This window comes from Cetorhinus maximus, unplaced genomic scaffold (assembly GCF_964194155.1).
Source record: "Cetorhinus maximus unplaced genomic scaffold, sCetMax3.hap1.1 HAP1_SCAFFOLD_1248, whole genome shotgun sequence".
In the NCBI taxonomy this organism is placed as follows: Eukaryota; Metazoa; Chordata; class Chondrichthyes; order Lamniformes; family Cetorhinidae; genus Cetorhinus; species Cetorhinus maximus.
Genome location: NW_027597190.1, coordinates 64,714 through 92,500, shown reverse-complemented (window position 1 = coordinate 92,500; position 27,787 = coordinate 64,714). Strand labels below are relative to the sequence as shown.

Sequence of the window (27,787 nt, the reverse complement as noted above, 5' to 3'; positions counted from 1 at the left end):
CCTCCGCTCCCTCCGCCGCCTCCAGCCTCCGCTCCCTCCAGCCTCCGCTCCCTCCGCCGCCTCCAGCCTCCGCTCCCTCCGCCCCCTCCAGCCTCCGCTCCCTCCGCCCCCTCCAGCCTCCGCTCCCTCCACCCGCCTCCAGCCTCCGCTCCCTCCGCCCCCTCCAGCCTCCGCCGCCTCCAGCCTCCGCTCCCTCCAGCCTCCGCTCCCTCCGCCCCCCTCCAGCCTCCGCTCCCTCCGCCCCCCTCCAGCCTCCGCTCCCCTCCAGCCTCCGCTCCCTCCAGCCTCCGCTCCCTCCAGCCTCCGCTCCCTCCAGCCTCCGCTCCCTCCAGCCTCCGCTCCCTCCAGCCTCCGCTCCCTCCAGCCTCCGCTCCCTCCAGCCTCCGCTCCCTCCAGCCTCCGCTCCCTCCAGCCTCCGCTCCCTCCAGCCTCCGCTCCCTCCAGCCTCCGCTCCCTCCAGCCTCCGCTCCCTCCAGCCTCCGCTCCCTCCAGCCTCCGCTCCCTCCAGCCTCCGCTCCCTCCAGCCTCCGCTCCCTCCAGCCTCCGCTCCCTCCAGCCTCCGCTCCCTCCAGCCTCCGCTCCCTCCAGCCTCCGCTCCCTCCAGCCTCCGCTCCCTCCAGCCTCCGCTCCCTCCAGCCTCCGCTCCCTCCAGCCTCCGCTCCCTCCAGCCTCCGCTCCCTCCAGCCTCCGCTCCCTCCAGCCTCCGCTCCCTCCAGCCTCCGCTCCCTCCAGCCTCCGCTCCCTCCAGCCTCCGCTCCCTCCAGCCTCCGCTCCCTCCAGCCTCCGCTCCCTCCAGCCTCCGCTCCCTCCAGCCTCCGCTCCCTCCAGCCTCCGCTCCCTCCAGCCTCCGCTCCCTCCAGCCTCCGCTCCCTCCAGCCTCCGCTCCCTCCAGCCTCCGCTCCCTCCAGCCTCCGCTCCCTCCGCCCGCTCCGCCCGCCTCCAGCCTCCGCTCCCTCCGCCGCCTCCAGCCTCCGCTCCCTCCGCCGCCTCCAGCCTCCGCTCCCTCCGCCGCCTCCAGCCTCCGCTCCCTCCGCCGCCTCCAGCCTCCGCTCCCTCCGCCGCCTCCAGCCTCCGCTCCCTCCGCCGCCTCCAGCCTCCGCTCCCTCCGCCGCCTCCAGCCACCGCTCCCTCCGCCGCCTCCAGCCTCCGCTCCCTCCGCCGCCTCCAGCCTCCGCTCCCTCCGCCGCCTCCAGCCTCCGCTCCCTCCGCCGCCTCCAGCCTCCGCTCCCTCCGCCGCCTCCAGCCTCCGCTCCCTCCACCACCGACGCACAGTAGCAGCAGTGTGTGTACCATCTACAAGATGCACTGCAGCAACTCACCAAGGCTCCTTAGGCAGCACCTTCCAAACCCACGACCACTACCATCTAGAAGGACAAGGGCAGCAGACACATGGGGAACACCACCACCTGGAAGTTCCCCTCCGAGCCCCTCACCATCCTGACTTGGGAAATATATCGGCCGTTCCTTCACTGTCGCTGGGTCCAAATCCTGGAACTCCCTCCCTAACAGCACGGTGGGTGTACCTACACCACAGGGACTGCAGCGGCTCAAGAAGGCGGCTCACCCACCACCTTCTCAAGGGGGGCAATTAGGGATGGGCAATAAATGCTGGGCCCGGCCAGCGACGCTTGCAAATGAATTTAGAAATTGTCTCATCACGTTCAGGTCAGTAATGTCGCGATGTCTCTGTGACATTCATCAAAAAATGGAGGCTAACCTTACTTTAAAAAAAAAACACAGCCGGCTTCAGATAAAAAGGTCGATGTGACACTCGGGCCGTGGTTTGAATAGTGACTCACTGAAACCTGCCAAAAATTATTGATGTTGCATTATTCCCTGAAAGGAGGGACATCTGCAAACATGCAAACTCACAACGTTGACGTGTCTGTGCACGCACCTGCTGGAGAATGTGGCATGTCGGCAACTCACTCTCAGGGTGAGGTACAAAACCAGGGACAAGAAAACCGCCTCTCCAGGAGTTCCCGATCGTCATCCTAGAATCACCTCCGATGGACCGGACGCTCTCAGCCCAGCAGGAGGCCATTCAGCCCATTGCCCCTGTGCTGGCTCTGTGAACGATCGATCCCATTAGCCCCCACCCGCTCTTCCCCCCCCCATATCCCTGCAACTGTTTCCCCCCCTTCCCGTATTTATCCGATTCCCCCCCTTTTGAAAGTTCCTATTGAATCTGCTTCCACCTCCCTTTCAGGCAGCGCCTTCCAGATCACAACAACTCGCTGTGTCAATAAAAAACAAATTCTCCTCATCTCCCCCTCTGGTTCTTTCCCCGATTCTCTTCAATCTGTGTCCCCCTCTGGTTATCGACCCTCCTGCCCAGTGGAAACAGTTTCTCCTTATTTACTCTGTCCAAACTCCCCCCTTCCTGATTTTGAACGCCTCGATTCAATCTCCCCCTTAACCTTCTCCGCTCTAAGGAGAACAATCCCGGCTTCTCCCAGCCTCTCATTCATTGGAATGTGAACTTCGGTGAGAACTCAGGGACGATGCACCTCCAGTCAAATAGCCCAGTCTTTACCCACTCTCTGGGTAAAGACGTTTCTCCCGGATTCCCCATTGGGTTTCTTGGGGACTCTCTTATATTGACGGCCTCTAGTTCTGGCCTCTCCCCACAAGAGGAAACATCCTCTCTGTATCCACTCGATCAAAACTCTCCACCCTTTTGAACGCCTCGATTAGGTCACCCAATCAGTGTCCTTTTTTTCAATAGAGAGGAGAGCCCCTGACTGTCAATCCTCTCCTGATATGTGAACACACACAGTTCTGGGATCATCCTGGTCAATCTTCTCCGTACGATCTGCAGTGCCTCGATATCTGTCAATCTTCTCTGCACCCCCACCCCTCCAGTGCCTCGATATCCTTTTAATGGTGACCGGAGCTGCGGGCAGTGTGATCTAACCAGTAACAAGTTCACCATAGCTTCCCTACTCCTCCCTCTATCGCTTCAGAAGCGAAAGCTAATGTTTGATTTGCTTTTATTTTATGGCCTTACTATGGCACAACTTTTATACGATTGACGTATTTGTACTCGGAGATGCCCTTTTACTCCTCTACCCCACCTGGACGCACACCTTCCAAGTAATGAGTTGACCAGGATGCCAATAAATAAGGCACGTTGGTCACCCTGCCTGGGAGGGAGGGAGTATAGACTGTTGTAAAATGCTTTTAAAGGGGCAGCAGCACATCTCTTTAAGGGTGTATCACGCGATCCAGCCCCAGTTTCACTTCGAACATGAACAAAATGGCCATCAACTGCAAAGCGCCAGCCATCACCAACATAGTTCACCCCTCCATGAACAGCTCCCTGTGCTTGACAAGTAATTCGTGCGTTTATATATGAAGGGGCAGCGCGAGTACGCCCTCAGCAGCAATGGAGGGTACAAGGAGCTAGCCGACAGACACACAGGGCCCAGACAACAACACGAGCCAAAAAAACAGCCCCGGTCATTACCTTGCTGCGTCCTCTCTTTCACTCGTGGTCGCGACGCCTCTGTGGTTGGTTTCAAAGCTGAAAAGGTCATTTAAAACAAAAAAAACACGCCATGAATCCACACGCCGCTGTCCCCGGCTTCCTTCCCGCCCGCCAAACACCAGCCTCGGCGCCAAGATGGCGGCACAACCCAAGCTCCCGCCGGCGCTGATGGCGTACCGAGGGATTCCCGGCCCGGGGTGTGGCTGGGAAGCCGGTACCGAGCTTGCCGGCGAAGCTCGCCAGTTTAAACTTGGCGCTCAGACCGGATTTCCACCCACCACCACCACCACCACCACCCCCCCCCACCCCCCCCACCAGGCTGTCCTGACTCCAGATTGGCACAGGCCGGAGGTTGAACTCTGACCTTCCGGGCCTATAAAGGCCCAAAGTTGGCAGAAATGGGCTTCAGATTTTCCTTAGACCAACCCTTTCGTAATTCCCGAGCGCCACTGAACGAAATCCAGCTCGGTGTCCTTTTCCTTTAGGCCCCAGGCCGATGGACAGGAGGAGGCCATTCAGCCCCTCGAGACCATCCCAGCATTCTACCAGATCGCAGCTACTCTGTATCTCAACTCCATCGTGATTCCCTAACCCCTAATCCCCTTACCCTACAACAATTCATACGTCTCAGTTTTAACATTTCCCAGTTGACCCCCACCTCCCAGCCTCGATAGCTTTATTGGGGGGGGGGGGGAGAGAGTTCCAGATTCCCGCTCCCCTGTGTGTGTGTAAAGTGCTTCCTGACATCCCCCCTGAACGGGCCTGGCTCCCATTTTAAGCTTCTGCCCCCTTGTTCTGGGCTCCCCACCCCCACCAGAGGAAACAGTTTCTCTCCATCGACCCCATCGAATCCTTTAATCGTCTTAAACCCCCCTTGATTCGATCGCCCCTTAAATCTTGGTTTCGATGAGTTTCGGAGCACAGGCTGCATCAGCAAAGGAAAAGGACCTGCTCCCCAACCCAGCCCAGCTGCCTGACTCCCATTTCCCCCCAACCCGCGTGGGTTAAATGTCAAAGAGCGTGTTCACTCACTTGCGGCACAGCAGACGGACACCCTCAGGCGCAGGCATTTACCCTTATTCTCAGGGGGCATTGCTGTGGGAGAGAGAGAGGCAAGAATTGTTCAATGGACACAGGATTATTCACCAGTCAAACACAACACAAAACTCCACCAAAGGAGGCCCAGTAACTACACACCTCCAAGAACTGGACTACTAGGGGATTGAAGTTATACTGCAGTTGTACAAAACCCTGGTCCGACCACACCCGGAGTCACTGTGAGCAGCTCTGGGCGTCGCGCCTTAGGGAGGGTACATCGTCCTGGGAGGGGAGTGCAGTGTGGATTCACCAGAATGATTCCGGGAGTCCGAGGGTTAAACGACGGGGAGAGATTAAACACAGACTCGGGTTGTATTCCCTGGAGTTTAGAAGGTTAAAGGAGGTGATTGGATCAAAGTTTTCAAGATATTTAGGGGAACTGATAGGGTCGAGAGAGAGAGAAACTATTCCCGCTGGTCGGAGAGTCTGGGACTGAGGGGGGCAGAGTCTAAAAATTCGAGCCAGACCTTTCCGGAGTGAAATTGGGAAACACTTGGTCACACAAAGGGTGGGAGAAGTTTGGAACTCTCTTCCGCAAACGGCGATCGATGCTGGGATTGATTAAATTTCAATCTCAGGCTGAGAGATTTTTGTTATCCACAGATATTAAGGGACACGGGGGTGAAGGTGGGTCGATGGGGTTAGATCACAGATCAGCCACGATCTCACTGAATGATAGGAGAGGTTGGGAGGGGCCGAAAGGCCTCCTATTGTTCAGTTAGTGTCAGATGTGGCTTGGTGGGTCCCATTTCTGTCTCTTCAGTGGATTTACTCTGTTCTCAAGCACCTTGTGATATGAAAGGGGACACTAGCAAATATCCAGGCTTGGGCTGAGAAGTGACAAGTAAATCGAGCTGGACAAAACTGAACTGGACCAGCCATATAAATACTGTGGCTACAAGAGCAGGTCAGAGGCTGGGAATCCTGTGGTGAGTAACTCACCTCCTGACTCCCCCAAAGCCTGTCCACCATCTACAAGGCACAAGTCAGGAGTGGGATGGAATACTCCCCACTTGCCTGGATGTGTGCAGCTCCCACAACACTCAAGAAGCTCAACACCATCCAGGACAAAGCAGCCCCGCTTGATCGGCACCACATCCACAAACATTCACTCCCTCCACCACCGACGCACAGTGGCAGCAGTGTGTGTACCATCTACAAGATGCACTGCAGCAACTCACCAAGGCTCCTTAGACAGCACCTTCCAAACCCACGACCTCTACCATCTAGAAGGACAAGGGCAGCAGACACATGGGGAACACCACCACCTGGAAGTTCCCCTCCGAGCCCCTCACCATCCTTAGACACACACACTCCCTCAGTACCGGCACTGGGAGTGTCAGCAGGAGGGGGTCTCAAGAGGGTGAGTTCCCCGCACCGTCTTACATAGAAACATAGAAACTAGGAGCAGGAGTAGGCCATTCGGCCCCTCGAGCCTGCTCTGCCATTCATTATGGTCATGGCTGATCATCCAACTCAATAGCCTGCTCCCGCTTTCTCCCCATACCCTTTGATCCCTTTCGCCCCAAGAACAATATCTAACTCCTTCTGGAAAACACACAATGTTTTGGTCTCAACTACTTTCTGTGGTAGCAAATTCCACAGGCTCACCACTCTCTGGGTGAAGAAATTTCTCCTCATCTCAGTCCTAAATGGTCTACCCCGTATCCTCAGACTGTGACCCCTGGTTCTGGACTCCCCCACCATCGGGAACATCCTTCCTGCATCTACCCTGTCCAGTCCTGTTAGAATTTTATAGGTTTCTATGAGATTCCCCCCCTCATTCTTCTGAACTCCAGTGAATATAATCCTAACCGACTCAATCTCTCCTCATATGTCAGTCCCTCCATCCCAGGAATCAGTCGGGTAAACCTTCGCTGCTCTCCCTCTATAGAAAATACATCCTTCCTCAGATAAGGAGACCAAAACTGCACCCAATATTCCAGGTGTGGTCTCACCAAGGCCCCTGTACAATTGCAGAAAGACATCCCTGTTCCTGTACTCGAATCCTCTGGCTATGAAGGCCGACACACCATTTGCCTTCCTTACCGCCTGCTGCACCTGCATGCTTACCTTCAGCAATAACCTCCTCACCTAGAAGAAAATCTCATACAATGAACAGCTCATATCCTTCACACCTGTTTGTGAGCTCTCCATGTGCTTGAATTCAGTCCCTTCCTTGCTCAGATTACCCCAATCCCAGAATTGCCCTTTTGCCAACTTTCTGGTGCCAGCGGTGGCCTAGTTGGTAGCACTCTCACCTCTGGGTCACAAGGTTATGGGTTCAAATTCCACCTCAGGGTCTGAGCCCCATAATCCAGGCTAACCTTCTCAGTGCCGGCGCTGAGGGAGCGCCGCACTGTCGGAGGGTCGGTGCTGAGGGAGCGCCGCACTGTCGGAGGGTCGGTGCTGAGGGAGCGCCGCACTGTCGGAGGGTCGGTGCTGAGGGAGCGCCGCACTGTCGGAGGGTCGGTGCTGAGGGAGCGCCGCACTGTCGGAGGGTCGGTGCTGAGGGAGCGCCGCACTGTCGGAGGGTCGGTGCTGAGGGAGCGCCGCACTGTCGGAGGGTCGGTGCTGAGGGAGCGCCGCACTGTCGGAGGGTCGGTGCTGAGGGAGCGCCGCACTGTCGGAGGGTCGGTGCTGAGGGAGCGCCGCACTGTCGGAGGGTCGGTGCTGAGGGAGCGCCGCACTGTCGGAGGGTCGGTGCTGAGGGAGCGCCGCACTGTCGGAGGGTCGGTGCTGAGGGAGCGCCGCACTGTCGGAGGGTCGGTGCTGAGGGAGCGCCGCACTGTCGGAGGGTCGGTGCTGAGGGAGCGCCGCACTGTCGGAGGGTCGGTGCTGAGGGAGCGCCGCACTGTCGGAGGGTCGGTGCTGAGGGAGCGCCGCACTGTCGGAGGGTCGGTGCTGAGGGAGCGCCGCACTGTCGGAGGGTCGGTGCTGAGGGAGCGCCGCACTGTCGGAGGGTCGGTGCTGAGGGAGCGCCGCACTGTCGGAGGGTCGGTGCTGAGGGAGCGCCGCACTGTCGGAGGGTCGGTGCTGAGGGAGCGCCGCACTGTCGGAGGGTCGGTGCTGAGGGAGCGCCGCACTGTCGGAGGGTCGGTGCTGAGGGAGCGCCGCACTGTCGGAGGGTCGGTGCTGAGGGAGCGCCGCACTGTCGGAGGGTCGGTGCTGAGGGAGCGCCGCACTGTCGGAGGGTCGGTGCTGAGGGAGCGCCGCACTGTCGGAGGGTCGGTGCTGAGGGAGCGCCGCACTGTCGGAGGGTCGGTGCTGAGGGAGCGCCGCACTGTCGGAGGGTCGGTACTGAGGGAGCACCGCACTGTCGGAGGGTCGGTGCTGAGGGAGCGCCGCACTGTCGGAGGGTCGGTGCTGAGGGAGCGCCGCACTGTCGGAGAGTCAATACTGAGGGAGCGCCGCACTGTCGGAGGGTCAGTACTGAGGAAGCGCCGCACTGTCGGAGGGTCAGTACTGAGGGAGCGCCGCACTGTCGGAGGGTCAGTACTGAGGGAGCGCCGCACTGTCGGAGGGTCAGTACTGAGGGAGCGCCGCACTGTCGGAGGGTCAGTACTGAGGGAGCGCCGCACTGTCGGAGGGTCAGTACTGAGGGAGCGCCGCACTGTCGGAGGGTCAGTACTGAGGGAGCGCCGCACTGTCGGAGGGTCAGTACTGAGGGAGCGCCGCACTGTCGGAGGGTCAGTACTGAGGGAGCGCCGCACTGTCGGAGGGTCAGTGCTGAGGGAGCGCCGCACTGTCGGAGGGTCAGTACTGAGGGAGCGCCGCACTGTCGGAGGGTCAGTACTGAGGGAGTGCCGCACTGTCGGAGGGTCAGTGCTGAGGGAGTGCCGCACTGTCGGAGGGTCAGTGCTGAGGGAGCGCCGCACTGTCGGAGGGTCGGTGCTGAGGGAGCGCCGCTGGCGAGACCAGCATTTGTTGCCCATCCCTAATTGCCCCTTTGAACTGAGGGTCTCGCTCGGCCATTTCAGGGGGGGGCAGTTTAAGAGTCGACCACGTGGCTGTGGGGTCTGGAGTCACGTGTAGGCCAGACTGGGTAAGGAGGGCAGATTTCCCTCCCCTAAAGGGGGCATTAGTGACCCAGATGGGGGTTTTATGACAATTGATGATGGTCGTCATGGTCACCCTCACTGAGACTCACTTTATATTCCCAGATTTATTAATCAAATTTAAATCCCACCGGCCGCCCGGGGTGGTGAGATTTGAACCCGGGTCCCCCAGGGCCATTAGCCCGGGCCTCAGGATTGACAGACCAATGATATTCCCCCTTGGCCACCATCTCCCCCAAACTCCAACCTTAACATCGAACAGAAAAAGCCAGGAGGGCTCCGAGTGTCTGGGGTTTTGGGGCACTGCGATGGGATTGGTGGGCGTTGCATTTCATCGAGGGGTTGAGTGTAGTCCCGACTCTGGTCGGTGTGAGCAGGGGGGTCGAATCACTATTTCAGTCAAGCCACAGCTTGGGGAGAGAGAGAAAAATGCATTTTCTACCCAGTTTTCACAGAGTTTAATATCCCCGTTGGATATCATGGCACTGGATCCTGTATCGAGCCCCTTAAGACAAGAGATTCCTCCCCTAAACCTCAAGCATTGTTCCTGTTTGATGAATTAAAGTTGGTTTGACAGAGAGAACGTGTGTGGGAGAGAATGCAATGGAGAGGTTTAGGGAGGGAATTCCAGAGCTCAGGGCCCCAGGCAGCTGAAGGCACGGCCGCCAATGGTGGAGCGATGGGAATCGGGGGATGGTCAAGAGGCCAGAATTGGAGAGCGCAGAGATCTCGGAGGGTTGTAGGGGCTGGAGGAGGTTACAGAGATAGGGAGGGGTGTAGGGGCTGGAGGAGGTTACAGAGATAGGGAGGGGTGTAGGGGCTGGAGGAGGTTACAGAGATAGGGAGGGGTGTAGGGGCTGGAGGAGGTTACAGAGATAGGGAGGGGTGTAGGTGCTGGAGGAGGTTACAGAGATAAGGAGGGGGTGTAGGGGCTGGAGGAGGTTACAGAGATAGGGAGGGGTGTAGGGGCTGGAGGAGGTTACAGAGATAGGGAGGGGTGTAGGGGCTGGAGGAGGTTACAGAGATAGGGAGGGGTGTAGGGGCTGGAGGAGGTTACAGAGATAGGGAGGGGTGTTGGGGCCGGAGGAGGTTACAGGGATAGGGAGGGGTGTAGGTGCTGGAGGAGGTTACAGAGATAGGGAGGGGTGTAGGGGCTGGAGGAGGTTACAGAGATAGGGAGGGGTGTAGGGGCTGGAGGAGGTTACAGAGATAGGGAGGGGTGTAGGGGCTGGTGGAGGTTACAGAGATAGGGAGGGGTGTAGGGGCTGGAGGAGGTTACAGAGACAGGGAGGGATGTAGGGACTGGAGGAGGTTACAGAGATATGGAGGGGTGTAGGGGGTGGAGGAGGTTACAGAGATAGGGAGGGATGTAGGGTTTGGAGGAGGTTACAGAGATAGGGAGGGGTGTAGGGTTTGGAGGAGGTTACAAGGATAGGGAGGGGATGCTCTGGCTATAGAGGAATTAGTAAACAAGGTGAGGAATTTTGAAACGACGGTGTTCCTGGACCGGGAGCGAGTGGAGGCCGATGAGCAGAGAGGGGGTGGCGAGTGAGTGGGAGTCGGTGAGGGATGGGACATGGGGGCAGCGGAGTGTGCTCACATATACAGGAGGGAGGAAGGAGGAGTTAGGTTACAGAGCAGTGAGGCGGAGGCTGATATTTTGAGGGACCATATGGAAAGGGGATTGATAAACGAGAGAGGGGAGAAAAACCGGTCTGTTTGAGCTGGGGTATTGGGCCTAGTGTACACGGTGATGTGGAAGGCGCTGCCTGAGAGGGCGAGGGGAGCAGATTGAACAGGAACTTTCATAAAGGGGGGAATCGGATAAACACTTGAGGGGGATAAACTTTAAGGGGGGCTAAGTGGATGGATCTTTCAAAGTGCTAGCACGGGCGCGATGGGCTGAATGGCCCCTCTCCTGCGCTGTGTGGTTGCTAGAGGCTGGGATGAGGCCCACACATGCCAGGGGAGGTGGAGGGGCCACAATAGATCGCGAGGCAAGTCCACCGGAAAGCAGCCGGGGCCCATCTTCCAGAAGCCAAGGCCTCCATCCCTTTCCCCTGACCCCGGCCACGCTCTCCCCCTCCCCTCGGGCCAAGTGACCGATTGGATGAAGGGGTGTCGTGTGGGCCGGGCAGCGGCGGTGCAGGCTGCCCAGTGAGACTGGCTCTGGGCGCTGGGCCCGTGATGCCCGTCTGGGCCTTTTTTCCCCTCAGTTCAGGCTTCATTTTAGCAAACGGGCCTACTCTGCCCCCCCAACTCGCCCTGAGACGGCGCAGGAGGGACAGAGGAGGTGGGAGGCCGGGTGGTGGGGGGAGAGGGAGGGAGGGAAGGTCAAGGAGATTAAATGGATTTAGCAGGGCGTCCGTGCAGGAAACACCTGGCTGTCTCCGGCCTGGTAGCCGCGGGGTTCCACAAACCGACTCCAGACCCCACGGGACCCGGGCAGTTAAAGCCAATTCCAGCACTAAACAGTGTGAGTGATTCCCTTTCACAGCCGGGAGAGGGTGATTTGTGGCGGATAAGTAACAGGGCCTCTCGTTTTTCAATTATCTTAATCCTGCCTGGTTTTGCCTCAGAGAATGCGGATTGAAAACTTCAATGTAAGTCAGATCGTCCCCCGAAGACCAGCCTGTGTGTTACACAACAAGCTCGATACAAGAGGGCCGTGAAGGCAATAACTCACCCAACCTGACTTACTCCAGCTTCCTTATTAGCTCCTCGCCTGTTCCCCCTCCTGTCAGCCTCTCCCAAGCCACTAAGTCCGATCTTGGCTTAGTCGGTGTCTCTCTCTCTCTCTCTCTCACCTCGGAGTCAGGAGGACGTGGACTCGAGTCCCCCACTCCAGAGACCCATGCTCCACAATCCAGGCCGACACTCCCAGGCCCAGTGCTGAGGGAGCGCCGCACTGTCGGAGGGTCAGTACTGAGGGAGTGCCGCACTGTCGGAGGGTCAGTACTGAGGGAGCGCCGCACTGTCGGAGGGTCAGTACTGAGGGAGTGCCGCACTGTCGGAGGGTCAGTACTGAGGGAGTGCCGCACTGTCGGAGGGTCAGTGCTGAGGGAGTGCCGCACTGTCGGAGGGTCAGTACTGGGGGAGTGCCGCACTGTTGGAGGGTCAGTACTGAGGGAGTGCCGCACTGTCGGAGGGTCAGTACTGAGGGAGTGCCGCACTGTCGGAGGGTCAGTACTGAGGGAGCGCCGCACTGTCGGAGGGTCAGTACTGAGGTTGTGCCGCACTGTCGGAGGGTCAGTACTGAGGGAGTGCCGCACTGTCGGAGGGTCAGTACTGAGGGAGCGCCGCACTGTCGGAGGGTCAGTACTGAGGGAGCGCCGCACTGTCGGAGGGTCAGTACTGAGGGAGCGCCGCACTGTCGGAGGGTCAGTACTGAGGGAGCGCCGCACTGTCAGAGGGTCAGTACTGAGGGAGCGCCGCACTGTCGGAGGGTCAGTGCTGAGGGAGTGCTGCACTGTCGGAGGGTCAGTACTGAGGCGTCTGCCCTCTCGGGTGGATTTGAAGGATTCCACAATCGCTTTTGGATGAGGAGCCGGGTGGGGGGGGTGGTGGTGGAGGTTCCCCCTCAGTGTCCTTGGGCCAAATATTTATCCCTCAACCAATATCATTGCTGTCTGTGGGAGCTTGCTGTGCGCAGGTTGGCTGCCCCATTCCCTACATTGCCCCCTTAGAAAAAGCACTTCATTGCCTGAAAAGCGCTGAGGGACGTCCTGAGGCGCTACAGAAATGCCAGGGTTTATTTAAAGGAAATAGTTTTGCCTGATTGGATCGCTCTTTCCAAAGGGCCAGTACAGGCACGATGGGCCAAATGGCCTACCCGCTGTGTCGCTAGAATCTATCGGTGGGGACACATTTCAGAATCGAACGCCTGCTCAGCCTCTCTCCCTACACCGGGGGTGTTAATTCTCGGCTGACCTGTGATTCGGGGGGCACTGGACACTGCCCCGTCGTGTGGGGGGCCGGGAAGGTGTGAGGGAAGTCGCCCTGGTGACAGAGCCTCCTGGAATAGGCCCAGAGTGGGCAACCTTCGCCCCACCACATGACCCACGCGGGAAGCTAACCCCAGATACTGCAACCGATCACGGCCTGAACCCAACTGACCAGTGGCCACATCGGTTCCTACCCCACATCTGAGGAGACATCCGGCAGGAATTAAACAGGGGCTCGGTGGGGATGGGGAGAGAGTCAGCGGGAAGGACTAACACAGCACACACATTCCACACAATAACATTTACCTCAAACCTTCAACACAGGCCATTCGGCCCCTCTGCTCTGTGCTGGTGATTCTACCCCACACGAGCCTCCTCCCACCCCCCTCTCCCTCTCCCCCCATCAACGTATCCTTCTATTCCTCTCTCCCTCATCTGTTTATCCAGCTTCCCCCCCCTTCAATCCATCTCTGCGATTCACCTCGACCACTCCCCGTGGGAGCGAGTCCCACATTCTCCCCACTCCCCGTGGGAGCGAGTCCCACATTCTCCCCGCTCCCCGTGGGAGCGAGTCCCACATTCTCCCCGCTCCCCGTGGGAGCGAGTCCCACATTCTCCCCGCTCCCCGCGGGAGCGAGTCCCACGTTCTCCCCGCTCCCCGTGGGAGCGAGTCCCACGTTCTCCCCGCTCTCTGGGTAAAGACGTTTCTCCTGAGCTCCCCATCGGATTTATCAGGGACTGTCTGATATCGATGGCCCCCCTGGTTCTGGTCTCCATCCCCGACAAGTGGAAACATCTTCTCTACGTCGACCCTATCGAACCTCTTTCAGGATTTTAAAGACCTCGATCAGGTCACCCCCTCAGCCTCCTCTTTCCCAGAGAAAAGAGCCCCGGACTGTTCGATCTTTGCCGATCGATTGTAAACCCTCTCCGCTCTGGGATCGTGCTTGTGAGTCTTTATTCTTTGTACCTTCTTCTGTGCCTCGCTATCCATTGCGGTCATTTATTCAATGCTAAGCTGATAGCCTGAGGTTACGAATTCCTGGGTTCCTGAGAACAGACTCTAATTCCCGAGCCTAATCACCCTTGACAAGGCAAACCATTAATAACCCTGACTGGCTCAGCCTCTCACCGGAGCTGCTCCCTCCCTGCTTGCACCTGACCAACTCCAGCCAAAGTGTCCCTCCGGCTGGTTAGCTTTAACATCTGTGTAATACCTGGCAGCAGAATAAGCAGGGGGAGGCCATTCAGCCCCTCGAGACTGTTCCATCGCTCCAGTCAGTGATGTACAGTGCGGACAGAAAGTGCTGGCAACATTCAGCAGAAAGGTCTCTCTCCACAAGCATCAGGAACAGGAACAGGAGAAGGCCATTCGGCCCCTCTAGCCTGCTCCGCCATCCATTATGATCGTGGCTGATCTTCTCGTGTTCCGATCATTCCCATCCACCCCCGATTCCCTTACCTAACAGGAATCTATCTACCTCCGCCTTTAAAATATTCACTAACCCACCTCCACCACCTTCTGAGGCAGAGAGTTCCAAAGTCGCACAACCCTCCAGCGCTGAGGTCAGACTCAATGGTGGAGCCCACTCAGCCCATCGCGCCTCTGCTAGCTCCTTTATGCGGAGAGGCTGGGAGAAGCTGGGATTGTTCTCCTTAGAGCGGAGAAGGTTAAGGGGGAGATTGAATCAGGAAGGGGGGTTTCGGACAGAGTCAATAAGGAGAAACTGTTTCCACTGGGCAGGAGGGTCGGTAACCAGAGGGGGACACAGATTGAAGAGAATCGGGGAAAGAACCAGAGGGGGAGATGAGGAGAATTTGTTTTTTATTTACACAGCGAGTTGTTGTGATCTGGAAGGCGCTGCCTGAAAGGGCGGTGGAAGCAGATTCAATAGGAACTTTCAAAAGGGGGGGAATCGGATAAATACTGGAAGGGGGAACAGTTGCAGGGATATGGGGGTGCGGGGTGGGTGGAGAAGAGCAAGGGGGAGGTGTGGGGTCGGTGGGGGGCGGAGGGGGGAAGAGTGGGACTAATTGGACAGATCTTTCAAAGAGCCAGTATAGGCACAACAGGCCGAATGGCCTCCTCCTCAGCTGCATCTTTCTATCATCCCTTAATACCCTTAACCCAAGAAAAAAAATCTATCAATCTCAGTCCCCAAATCTCCAATTAAGTCCCAGCATCCACAGCTTTTTGGAAGGAGAGAGTTCCAGGTTTCTTGGTGCCGTCTTTCAGGGTGAGACGTTAAACCGAGGCCCCCATCTCCCCTCAGGCGGATGTAAAAGATCCCGTGGTCGCTACCGGAAGAAGATTTGGGGCGTGGGTTCGGGGTGAGTTCTCCCTGCTGTCCCAGGGTCCAACATTTCTCCCTCAACCAACAGCAAGGAGAACAAATAATTGCTGTCTGTGGGAGCTTGCTGTGCACAAATGGGCTGCCGCCTCTCTCCTAAATTACAACATTGACCAAGCATTAAAAACTCTTCACTGCTCTCAGACGCACTGTAATGAGATTTTGATATCAATGTCAAAGAGATGAAGGATGTGGGACCTTTTGGACACAAGATATCTCTCGCCAAACATCCACTCGCACATCATCACAGGCCTGTCTACTCCTAAAGGCCTCAATCTGGGCCTTCTTTCTTATAATGACCGGCAGTTGGGAAAACAAGGGTTAGAAAAGCTCCAAATGACCTTGAACATCATTAGTTGAGGGTTTAACATTAAAAATAAAAGAGAATAATATATTACACCGATAATTGGTTTTCAACAACACAGGGGTCACAGGTTCAGGATAAGGAGTCGGCCATTTTGGACTGCGGTGAGGGCGGTGAATCTGTGCAATTCTCTGCCCCAGAGAGATGTGGACGATGTTGTGTTTATTCAAGACCGAGACGGAGAGGCTTTTTGGCCACGAAGGGAGGGGGCGGGAAAGCGGAGTTGAGCTGGAAGATCAGCCGCGATCTCACCGAAAGGCAGAGCAGGATCGAGGGGCCGAATGGCTCCCGTTTCTCGGGCTCCCCAGGGCTTGGGGGCAAGCTCCCGAGCAACAGGCCGGATACCTGTGCCAAGTCTCGCACGTCAACAGGGCCCACGGCCTATGGGGGCTGTTTTCAAATTGCTGTTTTTGAGGTCACTCCAGTTGCCATTGCCAAGGAACAAGGCCAAGGCTACTCAGCATTGCTAGGCAACTGCAAACAGAAAAAAAAGATGGGAGCGGGGGTGTTGTGGATAATTATGCCAAGGTGGATCTGGGTTATTGGCACACAACGCAGTGAAAAATAGTCAAGGTTGCCAAAGGTCAAGGATTGACCTGCAAAAAAATTTCCAGTGCTTTTCTTTCACATCATTTCACATCCCCAGCATTTTGCTTTAGTAGCACAGATTAATGGCAAAGCATTTTGCTTTTCGATTGGATGAGGAGAGAGCCATGGGGACCAATGGCATGAGATTCTGCGTGGGGGGGGCGGGGCTGGGACTGGTTGGAGACAGGAAGTCACATGGAGGAGGAAATCTCCACAGCCAATCAGGCGCTGGCAACCCTGGTGAGGAAAGGTCACGTCGGTGCTCTGGAAACGCCAAGTCAAATCGACCAATCGCGGCGCTCGATTCTGCTGACCGGCCAACATGGCTGGATGTACCGTAACCTCTGACCTCCCATGGTTTTGCCTCCCCCACCCCCACACCAGACTCACTCTTCCCGCCAGACCTCCCGTCAATTCGGAAGCCAGTCAGTTACCCCCCCCATTGGAGGGTCCTGGGCTGTCAGGAGGCCAACACGTCCAATCAGATCGAATGAAAATGTCACTCTCGGATGGCTTTTATCCGAGGTGCTGTTTGCGATAGGTTTAATTTATTCACGGGGTGTGGGCATCGCTGGCCAGGCCAGCATTTATTGCCCCAACCCTAAGTGCCCTTGTTCAGAGGGACATTATTAAGAGTCGACCACAGGGCTGTGGGTCTGGAGTCACGTGTAGGCCAGACTGGGTAAGGAGGGCAGATTTCCCTCCCTAAAGGGGGCATGAGTGACCCTGTTGGGGTTTTTATACCAATCGATGGTCACAATTAGACTTTTAATTCCAGGTTTTTTATTGAATTCAAATTCTACCATCTCCTGTGGTGAGATTCGAACCCTGGTCCCCAGAGCCTTACCCTGAATCTCCGGAATACTAGCCCAGTAACAATACCAGCGCTCCGGGAATTTAACCTTCACGTCTCGGACGCTCCAGGCAATCCTGGGGAGAGTGTTGGCAAGTCTAAAATTCAACTGCCAGGGATATCGAGGTTGTTTCCACATAAACAACCCCCCTACCTGCCCACCCCAGTGCTTAGTAACTGAGACTCAGGCCCAGCTCATCCAACCGAACACCAGGCCTGGAGAGATTTCCCCCAGCGCTGCCTCCCCCAGTCACACAGGGCCCAGGGAGTGCCAAGCCCAGGACAGTCACACAGCACAGTGAGTGTCCCGAGGCTCTCCACAGGCCCGATTAACACGGGACTGAGACCGAACCGTGGAACATAGACAGGTGACCAGACACTTGGTCAAAGGGGCTGGTTTGGAGGAGCATCTGAAAGGGATGGGTGTGAGTGGGAGGGAGAGAGAGAGGAGGGGGGAGGGAGAGAGACAGAGAGAGAGAAAGGAGGGGGAGGGGGAGAGAGAGAGGAGGGGGAGAGAGAGAGAGAGGAGGGGGAGAGAGAGAGAGAGGAGGGGGAGAGAGAGAGAGAGGAGGGGGAGGGAGAGAGGAAGGGGGAGGGAGAGAGGAAGGGGGAGGGAGAGAGGAAGGGGGAGGGAGAGAGGAAGGGGGAGGGAGAGAGGAAGGGGGAGGGAGAGAGGAAGGGGGAGGGAGAGAGGAAGGGGGAGGGAGAGAGAGAGGAGGGGGAGAGAGAGAGAGAGGAGGGGGAGAGAGAGAGAGAGGAGGGGGAGAGAGAGAGAGAGGAGGGGGAGGGAGGGAGAGAGGGAGAGAGAGAGAGAGAGAGAGGGGTGGGAGAGAGAGCGAGAGAGAGATGGGGGGGAGGGAGAGAGTGGGGGGAGGGAGAGAGAGGGGAGAGGGGAGCGATGGAAATCGGGGGATGCACAAGAGGCCGGATTTGGAAGAAAGCAGAGATCTCGGAGGGTTAATGGTGATCTGTGAAGTCTCTGATTGGGCCGTGCCAACTAAACAGGGACGTGGGGCAGGCTTCGGCCTACCCAGGCCACCCACACCTTCTCTCCTCCCTCCCACCCCGAGCTGAGCAGCCAGCTCTTTGTCAGGCCCCCGAAGGGGTCCTGCACCAACATTACCAGGAAATGCGTGCAGAGTGAGAGAGAGCGGGTGTCGAGTTTCTCATCAGCCGACAGTTTGGAACTTCTAGCACCTTGCCAAGGCTTTCCGGCAAACGTCATGGTGAGGTGTAACTTTCTTCTCAAAAAGAAAGGGAGGGGTTGCAGGGATTTTCAGGAGGTGGACCACCTCCACGGAGGGGCTCAGTCCATCATTGACCTGCCCAGAGCTTGGGGGTCACTTGCGCCGCCATTTCAGGCTTCAGGGCCTAGTCAATGGGGATGGAGGCACCAGACACAAGAACAGCTCAAAGCTCCTTAATTGTTATTTCCCTGTGGCGGGGGGAGTCTAGAACGTGGGGTCACAGCCTCGGGGTAAAGGGTCAGCCCTTTAGGACTGAGATGGGGAAGGATTTCTTCACTCAGAGGGGGGCGAATCTTTGGCATTCTCCACCCCAGGGGGCTGAGGACACTCAGTCAGTGAGTGAATTCAACGGGATCAAGAGATACTTTGGTCGCTGAGGGAAAGGGTGGTCAAGTGGAGATGGTGTCGAAGGTCACGGGAAGGTTACAGCACAGAGGGAGGCCATTCGACACGTTGTGCTCATGCTGGGTCTCTGGAACAGCAGCTCAGCCCACCCTGCCTTTTCCCTGTAGCCCTGCCAACTGCTTCTCTTCGCTAACAACCCAATTCCCTCTCGAAAGCCTCAATTGACCCTGTCTCCACCGCTCCCAGGCAGCACGTTTCAGATCCCAACCACTCACAGTGGGAAAACTCTCCTCACTCATGTCACCGTGGCTTCTTTTGCCAATGACCTTAAATCTGTGTCCCTCTGGTTCTCAAGCCTTGGTTTTTGTTCATCATAGAGTGTGGGCATCACTGGCTGGGCCCAGCATTTATTACCCGTCCCTAACTGCCCCTTGAGAAGGTGGGGGTGAGTTGCCTTCTTCAGCCGCTGCAGTCCCTGTGGTGTAGGTACACCCACCGTGCTGTTAGGGAGGGAGTTCCAGGATTTGGACCCAGCGACAGTGAAGGAACGGCCGATATATTTCCCAAGTCAGGATGGTGAGTGGCTCGGAGGGGAACTTCCAGGTGGTGGTGTTCCCCATGTGTCTGCTGCCCTTGTCCTTCTAGATGGTAGTGGTCGTGGGTTTGGAAGGTCCTGTCGAAGAAGCCTTGGTGAGTTGCTGCAGTGCATCTTGTAGATGGTACACACACTGCTGCTACTGTGCATCGGTGGTGGAGGGAGTGAATGTTTGTGGATGTGGTGCCAATCAAGCGGGGCTGCTTTGTCCTGGACGGTGTCGAGCTTCTCGAGTGTTGTGGGAGCTGCACTCATCCAGGCAAGTGGAGAGTATTCCATCCCACTCCTGACTTGTGCCTTGTAGATGGTGGACAGGCTTTGGGGAGTCAGGAGGTGAGTTACTCACCACAGGATTCCCAGCCTCTGACCTGCTCTTGTAGCCACAGTATTTATATGGCTGGTCCAGTTCAGTTTCTGGTCAATGGTAACCCCCAGGATGTTGATAGTGGGGGATTCAGTGATGGTAATGCCATTGAATGTCAAGGGACGATGGTTAGATTCTTTCTTGTTGGAAATGCTCATTGCCTGGCACTTGTGTGGTGTGAATGTTACAGAATCACACAGTGTAGAAGAGGCCGTTCGGCCCATCGAGTCTGCACTGACACGTGAGAAACACCTGACCTACCTACCTAATCCCATTGACCAGCACTTGGCCCATAGCCTTGAATGTTATGAGGTGCCAAGTGCTCATCCAGGTACTTTTTAAAGGATGTGAGGCAACCCGCCACCACCACCCTCCCAGGCAGCACATTCCAGACCATCACCACCCTCACATCCCCCCTAAACCTCCTGCCCCTCACCTTGAACTTGTGTCCCCTTGTGACTGACCCTTCAACTAAGGGGAACAGCTGCTCCCTATCCACCCTGTCCATGCCCCTCATAATCTTCTACACCTCAATCAGGTCGCCCCTCAGTCTTCTCTGCTCCAACAAAAACAACCCAAGTCTATCCAACCTCTCTTCATAACTTAAATGTTTCATCCCAGGCAACATCCTGGTGAATCTCCTCTGCACCCCCTCCAGTGCAATCACATCCTTCCTATAATGTGGTGACCAGAACTGCACACAGTACTCCAGCTGTGGCCTCACCAAGGTTCTATACAACTCCAACATGACCTCCCTACTTTTGTAATCTATGCCTCGATTGATAAAGGCAAGTGTCCCATATGCCTTTTTCATCACCCCACTAACATGCCCCTCCGCCTTCAGAGATCTATGGACACACACGCCAAGGTCCCTTTGTTCCTCAGAACTTCCTAGTGTCATGCCGTTCATTGAATACTTCCTTGTCGAATTACTCCTTCCAAAGTGTATCACCTCCCACTTTTCAGGGTTAAATTCCATCTGCCCCATACCTGCCCATTTGACCATCCCATCTATATCTTCCTGTAGCCCAAGACACTCAACCTCACTGTTAACCACCCGACCAATCTTTGTGTCATCCGCAAACTTACTAAACCTACCCCCCACATAGTCATCTATGTCATTTATACTTGCCACTTATCAGTAAGGGTGGTGGTGTAGTGGGATTGTTGCTGGACTAATAATCCAGAGTAATAGTCTGGGGACCAGGGTACACATCCCACCATGGGAGATGGTGAAATTTGAATTCAATAAAGACCTGGAATTAAAAACCTATCTAGTTAACTAATGCCCTTTAGAGAAGGAAATCTGCTGTCCCTACCTACAGGTGAACCACAGCAATGACTCTTAAAATGCCCTCTGAACAAGGGTAATAAATACTGGCCTAGCCAGCGACACCCAGATCCCATGAACAAATTATTTTAAAAAGCCCAAGCCTGGATATTGTCCAGGTCTTGCTGCATTTGCACATGGACTGCTTCAGTATCTGAGGAGTCGCGAATGGTGCTGAACATTGTGCAATCATCAGCGAACATCCCCACTTCTGACCTTATGATGGAAGGAAGGTCACTGATGAAGCAGCTGAAGATGGTTGGGCCGAGGACACTATCCTGAGGAACTCCTGCAGTGATGTCCCGGGACTCAGATGACTGACCTCCAACAACCACAACCATCTTCCTTTGTGCTCGGTATGACTCCAACCAGTGGAGAGTTTTCCCCCTGATTCCCATTGACTCCAGTTTTGCTAGGGCTCCTTGATGCCACACTCGGTCAAATGCTGCCTTGATGTCAAGGGCAGTCACTCCCACCTCACCTTCCACCATTAAGAACAATGTTCCCCTCTCTACTCCGCCCTGAACTCTCATGATTTTGAATGCCTGTATCAAATCTCTCAGTCTTCTCGTCTCCAAGGAGAACAGCCCCAACTTCTCCAATCTATCCACGAAACTGAAGTTCCTCATCCCTGGAACCATTCCTGTGAATCTTTTCTGCACCCTCTCCAATGCCTTCACACCCTTCCTGAATGCAGTGCCCAGAACTGGACACAGTAATCTAGTGGGGGCTGAAACAGTGTTTTATAAAAGGTACACCACAGATTATAAAACTCAGGAAGTTGTGATACAATTTTACAGGGCCCAGGATCCCGTTGGCTCACTCAACTTCCCCTGTGCACATCAGCAACTTGTGCATAGACACACCCAAGCCCCTTCGCTCCTGCACCCCCTTTAGAATTGTACCCTATGGCCTCCTTATTCTTCCTGCTAAAATGAATCACTCCACACTTCTCTGCCTGGCATTTCGTCCCATCCCACCAGCCCGTACACGTCCTCTTGTATTGCAATCGAGCTCTGAATGCGAGGGAGGGCCTGTTGCTCCCAATAGACAGAGCCAAGTCCACAGTGTCAGGAGTGAACCATACCAAGTGCTGCAGCAGGCCTGAGGGGCCGAATGGCCTATTTCTGATGTTGTTAATCTCCTTGTGCTATGTGATTCTCAGTAGAATTTACAGCAGCGCCCAGTGAAAGATACTCCTTCTAATCTCTCCTGACTGACTCATGTTGCTAAGCCACAGTATAGGCACGGGATCACTGACTAAGGTATCCAGTAACCTAGGCAATGAGCAACAATAAGCCATTTCATATTGACCTAACATTCACTCCCTCCTCCACCACCGACGCACAGTAACAGCAGTGTGTGTACCATCTACAAGATGCACTGCAGCAACTCACCAAGGCTCCTTAGACAGCACCTTCCAAACCCACGACCACTACCATCTAGAAGGACAAGGGCAGCAGACACATGGGGGACACCACCACCTGGAAGTTCCCCTCCGAGCCACTCACCATCCTGACTTGGAAATATATCGGCCGTTCCTTCACTGTCGCTGGGTCCAAATCCTGGAACTCCCTCCCTAACAGCACGGTGGGTGTACCTACACCACAGAGACTGCAGCGGCTCAAGAAGGCGGCTCACCCCCACCTTCTCAAGGGGCAATTAGGGATGGGCAATAAAGGCGATGCCCACATCCCATGAATGGAGGAATAAAAAATTCAGGTTGAGGGAGAGAAGAAGGGATCTAAGACAAGTGTTTTAAACTTAAATAAGGGAAATTATGAGGGTATGAAGATTGAGCTGGCTAAAGTGAAGTGGGAAATGAGGTTAAGGGATAGGTTAATAAAGAGATGCAGTGGCCAATATTTCAAAATATTCAGAAAAGATAGATTCTTCCTTTCTCAGTGACACGCAAGGGGAGAGGAAACCATCTGTGGCTAACTAAGGAAGTTAAAGATATCATCAGACTAAAAGAAAAAGTAACATAATTCTACAAAGACGGGTGGTAGGTGAAAGGTTGGACAGAATATAAAGAACAGCAAAGAATGACTAGAAAAGTAATAAAGGAAAGAGAAATTCGAGTATGAGGGAAAGCTAGCTAGACTTATAGGGACAGGCAGTAGGAGTTTCTACAGGTATTTAAAGAGGAAAAGAGTGAGTAAAGTGAGAGTTAGACCTCTAGAGTATGTGTCTAGGGAACTAATAATGGAAAATAAGGAAATGGCGGGTGAATTGAACAGATATTTTGCAGCCCTCTTGACTGTCGGGGATATGAATACCATCCCAGGAATAATTGTGAATCAGGAGGTGAGAGAGAACTTAGTGCAGTTAGAGTCGCCAGGGAAAGGATACTGAGGAAATGATTAGTGCTAAAAGCTGACAAGATCCAGGCTTCACCCGAGGGTCTTAAAAGGAGCGGCTGCTGAGGTAGTGGGTGTGTTGGCTTTCATTTTCCAACAATGCATAAATTTTGGAAAGGTCCCTTCAGATTGGAAAATAGCAAATGTGGCCCCTCTATTCAAGCAAGGAGAGAGAGAGAGAGAGAGAGAGAGAGGAAGCAGGAAACGACAAGGCCAGTTAATCGAACATCTCTCCCCCGGGAAAATGCTGAGAGGTTATAGCCGGACACTCAGGAAATCTCAATACCGTCAGCCAGAGTCAACATGGTTTTGTGAAAGGGAAATCATGTTTGACTAATTCGTTGCAGTTCCTCGAGGAAGTCATAAGCTACATGGATAAAGGGGAACCTGTGGATGTGCTGTACTTAGATTTTCAGAAGGCATTTGACAAGGTGTCACATCAAAGGTCACATTGCAGAATAAGAGCTCATGGTATAGGGGATAACACATTAGCATGGCCAGAGGATTGGCTGGCTGACAGGAAACAGAGAGTTGGCATAAATGGGTCTTTTTCTGGTTGGCAGGATGGTGTGCCACAGGGATTAGTGCTCAGGCCTCAAGTGTTTACCATTTATATTAGTGACTCGGGTGAAGGGACTGAAGGTATGGTTTGCTAAATTTGCTGATGGTACAAAGACAGGTAAGAAAAGTAAGTTGTGAAGGGGACGTGAGGATTCTGCAAAGACAGGTTAAGCGAGTGGGCACAATCTGGCGGATGGAGTATAACGTGGGGAAGATGTGAGCTTGTCCACTTTGGCAGGAAGAATAGAAAAGCAGCAGGTTGTTTAAATGGAGAGAGATTGCAGAACTCTGAGGTGCAGAGGGATCTGGGTGTCCTGGGACATGAATCAGGGAAAGTTAGTATACAGATGCAGCAAGTGATTAGGGAGGTGAATTGAATATCGGTGTTTATTGCAGGGGGAATGGAATATAAAACTAGGGGAATTTTGCTACAGCTGTATCAGGAGTTGGTGAGACCACATCTGGAGTACTGGAGTTTTGGTCTCCGTACTTAAGCAGGGATAGACTTGCATTGGAAGCAGTTCGGAGAAGGTTCACTGGGGCTGATTCCTGGGATGAAGGGGGTTTGTCCTATGAGGAAAGGTTGGGCCCTGTACCCATTGGAGTTTAGAAGAATGAGAGGTGACCTTATTGAAACATATAAGATCCTGAGGGGAGGGGGTTTGACAGGGTGGATGCTGGGAGGATGTTTCCCAACCTCGTGGGGGAATCTAGAACGAGGAGGGGGGCACAGTTTCAGAATAAGGGGTCTCCCATTGAAGACGGAGATGAGGAGGAATTTCTTCTCTCAGAGGGTGGTCAGTCTGTGGAATTCTCTCCCCCCCTCCACCCAGAGAGCAGTGGGGACCGGGTCACTGAATATATTCAAGGCCGAGTTAGAGAGATTCTTCACTAACAAAAGAGTCAAAGGTTATCAGGGGGGTTGGCGGGAATGTGGAATCGAGGTCACAATTAGATTAGCCATCATCCTACTGAATGGTGCAGCAGGCTCGAGGGGCCGAATGGCCTCCTCCTACTTCGAATGTTTGTAATGAGGCAGAGTGACGGAATGTGAGTGAAAGGAAAAGAGGTAGAGGGAGTGAATGAGACAGAGGGAAAGGGGAGTGAGAGACAGCGAGATGGAGGGAGTGAATGAGACAGAGGGAAAGGCGAGTGAGAGACAGCGAGATGGAGGGAGTGAATGAGACAGAGGGAAAGGGGAGTGAGAGACAGCGAGATGGAGGGAGTGAATGAGACAGAGGGAAAGGGGAGTGAGAGACAGCGAGATGGAGGGAGTGACTGAGACAGAGGGAAAGGGGAGTGAGAGACAGTGAGATGGAGGGAGTGAATGAGACAGAGGGAAAGGCGAGTGAGAGACAGCGAGATGGAGGGAGTGACTGAGACAGAGGGAAAGGCGAGTGAGAGACAGCGAGATGGAGGGAGTGAATGAGACAGAGGGAAAGGCGAGTGAGAGGCAGCGAGATGGAGGGAGTGAATGAGACAGAGGGAAAGGTGAGTGAGAGACAGCGAGATGGAGGGAGTGAATGAGACAGAGGGAAAGGGGAGTGAGAGACAGGGAGATGGAGGGAGTGAATGAGACAGAGGGAAAGGGGAGTGAGAGACAGCGAGATGGAGGGAGTGAATGAGACAGAGGGAAAGGGGAGTGAGAGACAGCGAGATGGAGGGAGTGAATGAGACAGAGGGAAAGGAGAGTGAGAGACAGCGAGATGGAGGGAGTGAATGAGACAGAGGGAAAGGGGAGGGAGAGACAGCGAGATGGAGGGAGTGAATGAGACAGAGGGAAAGGGGAGTGAGAGACAGCGAGATGGAGGGAGTGAATGAGACAGAGGGAAAGGGGAGGGAGAGACAGCGAGATGGAGGGAGTGAATGAGACAGAGGGAAAGGGGAGTGAGAGACAGCGAGATGGAGGGAGTGAATGAGACAGAGGGAAAGGCGAGTGAGAGACAGCGAGATGGAGGGAGTGAATGAGACAGAGGGAAAGGGGAGTGAGAGACAGCGAGATGGAGGGAGTGAATGAGACAGAGGGAAGGGCGAGTGAGAGACAGCGAGATGGAGGGAGTGAATGAGACGGAGGGAAAGGAGTGAGAGACAGTGAGATGGAGGGACTGAATGAGACAGAGGGAAAGGAGAGTGAGAGACAGCGAGATGGAGGGAGTGAATGAGACAGAGGGAAAGGCGAGGGAGAGAAAGCGAGATGGAGGGAGTGAATGAGACAGAGGGAAAGGAGTGAGAGACAGGGAAATGAAGGGAGTGAATGAGACAGAGGGAAAGGAGGGAGAGACAGTGAGATGGAGGGAGTGAATGAGACAGAGGGAAAGGAGGGAGAGATAGCGAGATGGAGGGAGTGAATGAGACAGAGGGAAAGGAGCGAGAGACAGGGAGATGAAGGGAGTGAATGAGACAGAGAGGGAGTATAAGCTGCGAATGAGAACGAGAGGGAGAGTGAAGCAGCGGGAGCTGAGGACTGAGTGAGCGAGTGAGTGAGAGAGGAGGGGGAGGAGGGGGAGGATTGCTGACCCCCTCCTGAACGTGACCTGATCCAACAGCAACGTTGAGGAATAACCCTTTCCGAACAGCAGTGACAAGGAGCTGCACCCAGCTCACGTCTGCAAACCAGATGTTCCCCCCCTGGCTGGGCTCCGTGCTAACTATTCACCGGCCTTTGTAGGTTTATAAAAGGCAAGGACAGAAATGTGAATCCACAGCCAATGGCTGCTGCCTCCTCCTGTGCAGAATTCCACTTTGTACCAGTGGCTGCCAAGGCAAGGCTTCCCCCCACCCCCCTCCTCCCTCCCTCCCTCCCTCCCTCTCTCCGAGGTTGAAGTAGGCCTCAGGCTGTTGGCAGATGACAGTTTCCTCAATCGCTCCCCCCCGCCTCCCCTCCCTCAGGTCTGGGCCAAATTAGCTGCAGCATTTACAACTGGAATCAAGAGACTCAACATGAAGGGGAGGGGGTGTCAGGCCGTGAATCACTCTCTCCCATCAGAGACACACGGTCATGGGCACAAATTCCTACTCCAGAGGTTGGAGCCTATAACACAGGCCGACATTCCCAGTGCCAGGGCCGAGGGAGCGCCGCACTGTCGGAGGGTCAGTACTGAGGGAGCGCCGCACTGTCGGAGGGTCAGTACTGAGGGAGCGCCGCACTGTCGGAGGGTCAGTACTGAGGGAGCGCCGCACTGTCGGAGGGTCAGCACTGAGGGAGCGCCGCACTGTCGGAGGGTCAGCGCTGAGGGAGCGCCGCACTGTCGGAGGGTCAGTACTGAGGGAGCGCCGCACTGTCGGAGGGTCAGTACTGAGGGAGCGCCGCACTGTCGGAGGGTCAGTACTGAGGGAGCGCCGCACTGTCGGAGGGTCAGTACTGAGGGAGCGCCGCACTGTCGGAGGGTCAGTACTGAGGGAGCGCCGCACTGTCGGAGGGTCAGTACTGAGGGAGCGCCGCACTGTCGGAGGGTCAGCACTGAGGGAGCGCCGCACTGTCGGAGGGTCAGCACTGAGGGAGCGCCGCACTGTCGGAGGGTCAGTACTGAGGGAGCGCCGCACTGTCGGAGGGTCAGCGCTGAGGGAGCGCCGCACTGTCGGAGGGTCAGCGCTGAGGGAGCGCCGCACTGTCGGAGGGTCAGCGCTGAGGGAGCGCCGCACTGTCGGAGGGTCAGCGCTGAGGGAGCGCCGCACTGTCGGAGGGTCAGCGCTGAGGGAGCGCCGCACTGTCGGAGGGTCAGTGCTGAGGGAGCGCCGCACTGTCGGAGGGTCAGTACTGAGGGAGTCCCGCACTGTCGGAGGGTCAGTACTGAGGGAGCGCCGCACTGTCGGAGATGCTGTCAATCAGATGGGATGTTAAACCTAGGCCCCAGTCTGTCCTCTCAGGTGAATGCAGGAACCCCCACAGACACCAGTTAAGCACCAGGTGGAGTTCCTGTGCACGGGTTGCCCTATATATTATACGAAAGGGTGTAGAGACACCGGAGAAGGTGTAAAGATATGCACAAGAAATGAAAAGACTGAACAACCGACAGCTCTTCACTCGAGAAGAAAAGAGAACGTGAACACCAGGAGCTGGAGGAGGCCACTCAGCCCCTCGAGTCTGCTCTGCTATTCAGGGGTGGGTAATAAATGCTGGCCGAGCCAGCGATGCCCACACCCCATGAATACATAATACAGCAAATCTATCATGGCTGACCCTCTATCTGAGTTCAACTTGCCCAGCCTGTCCCATTAAATGCCCAAAAAATCCAGCAA

General features: G+C 55.4%; 1 protein-coding gene across 1 annotated transcript in view; it reads right to left on the bottom strand.

Moving 5' to 3' along the window:
* LOC144675966 (ephrin-A2-like) overlaps window positions 1–27,787 on the bottom strand; it is a gene marked incomplete at its 3' end in the record, with an annotated part of 72,478 nt that overhangs the window by 942 nt on the left and 43,749 nt on the right. Inside the window, exons 3-4 of the mRNA XM_078536482.1 lie at window positions 4,523–4,585; window positions 3,376–3,526 (exon numbers count right to left, since the gene is read on the bottom strand). Of these exons, the coding sequence (XP_078392608.1) occupies window positions 3,376–3,526; window positions 4,523–4,585 (214 nt within the window). The remainder of the gene's footprint in view (window positions 1–3,375; window positions 3,527–4,522; window positions 4,586–27,787) is intronic.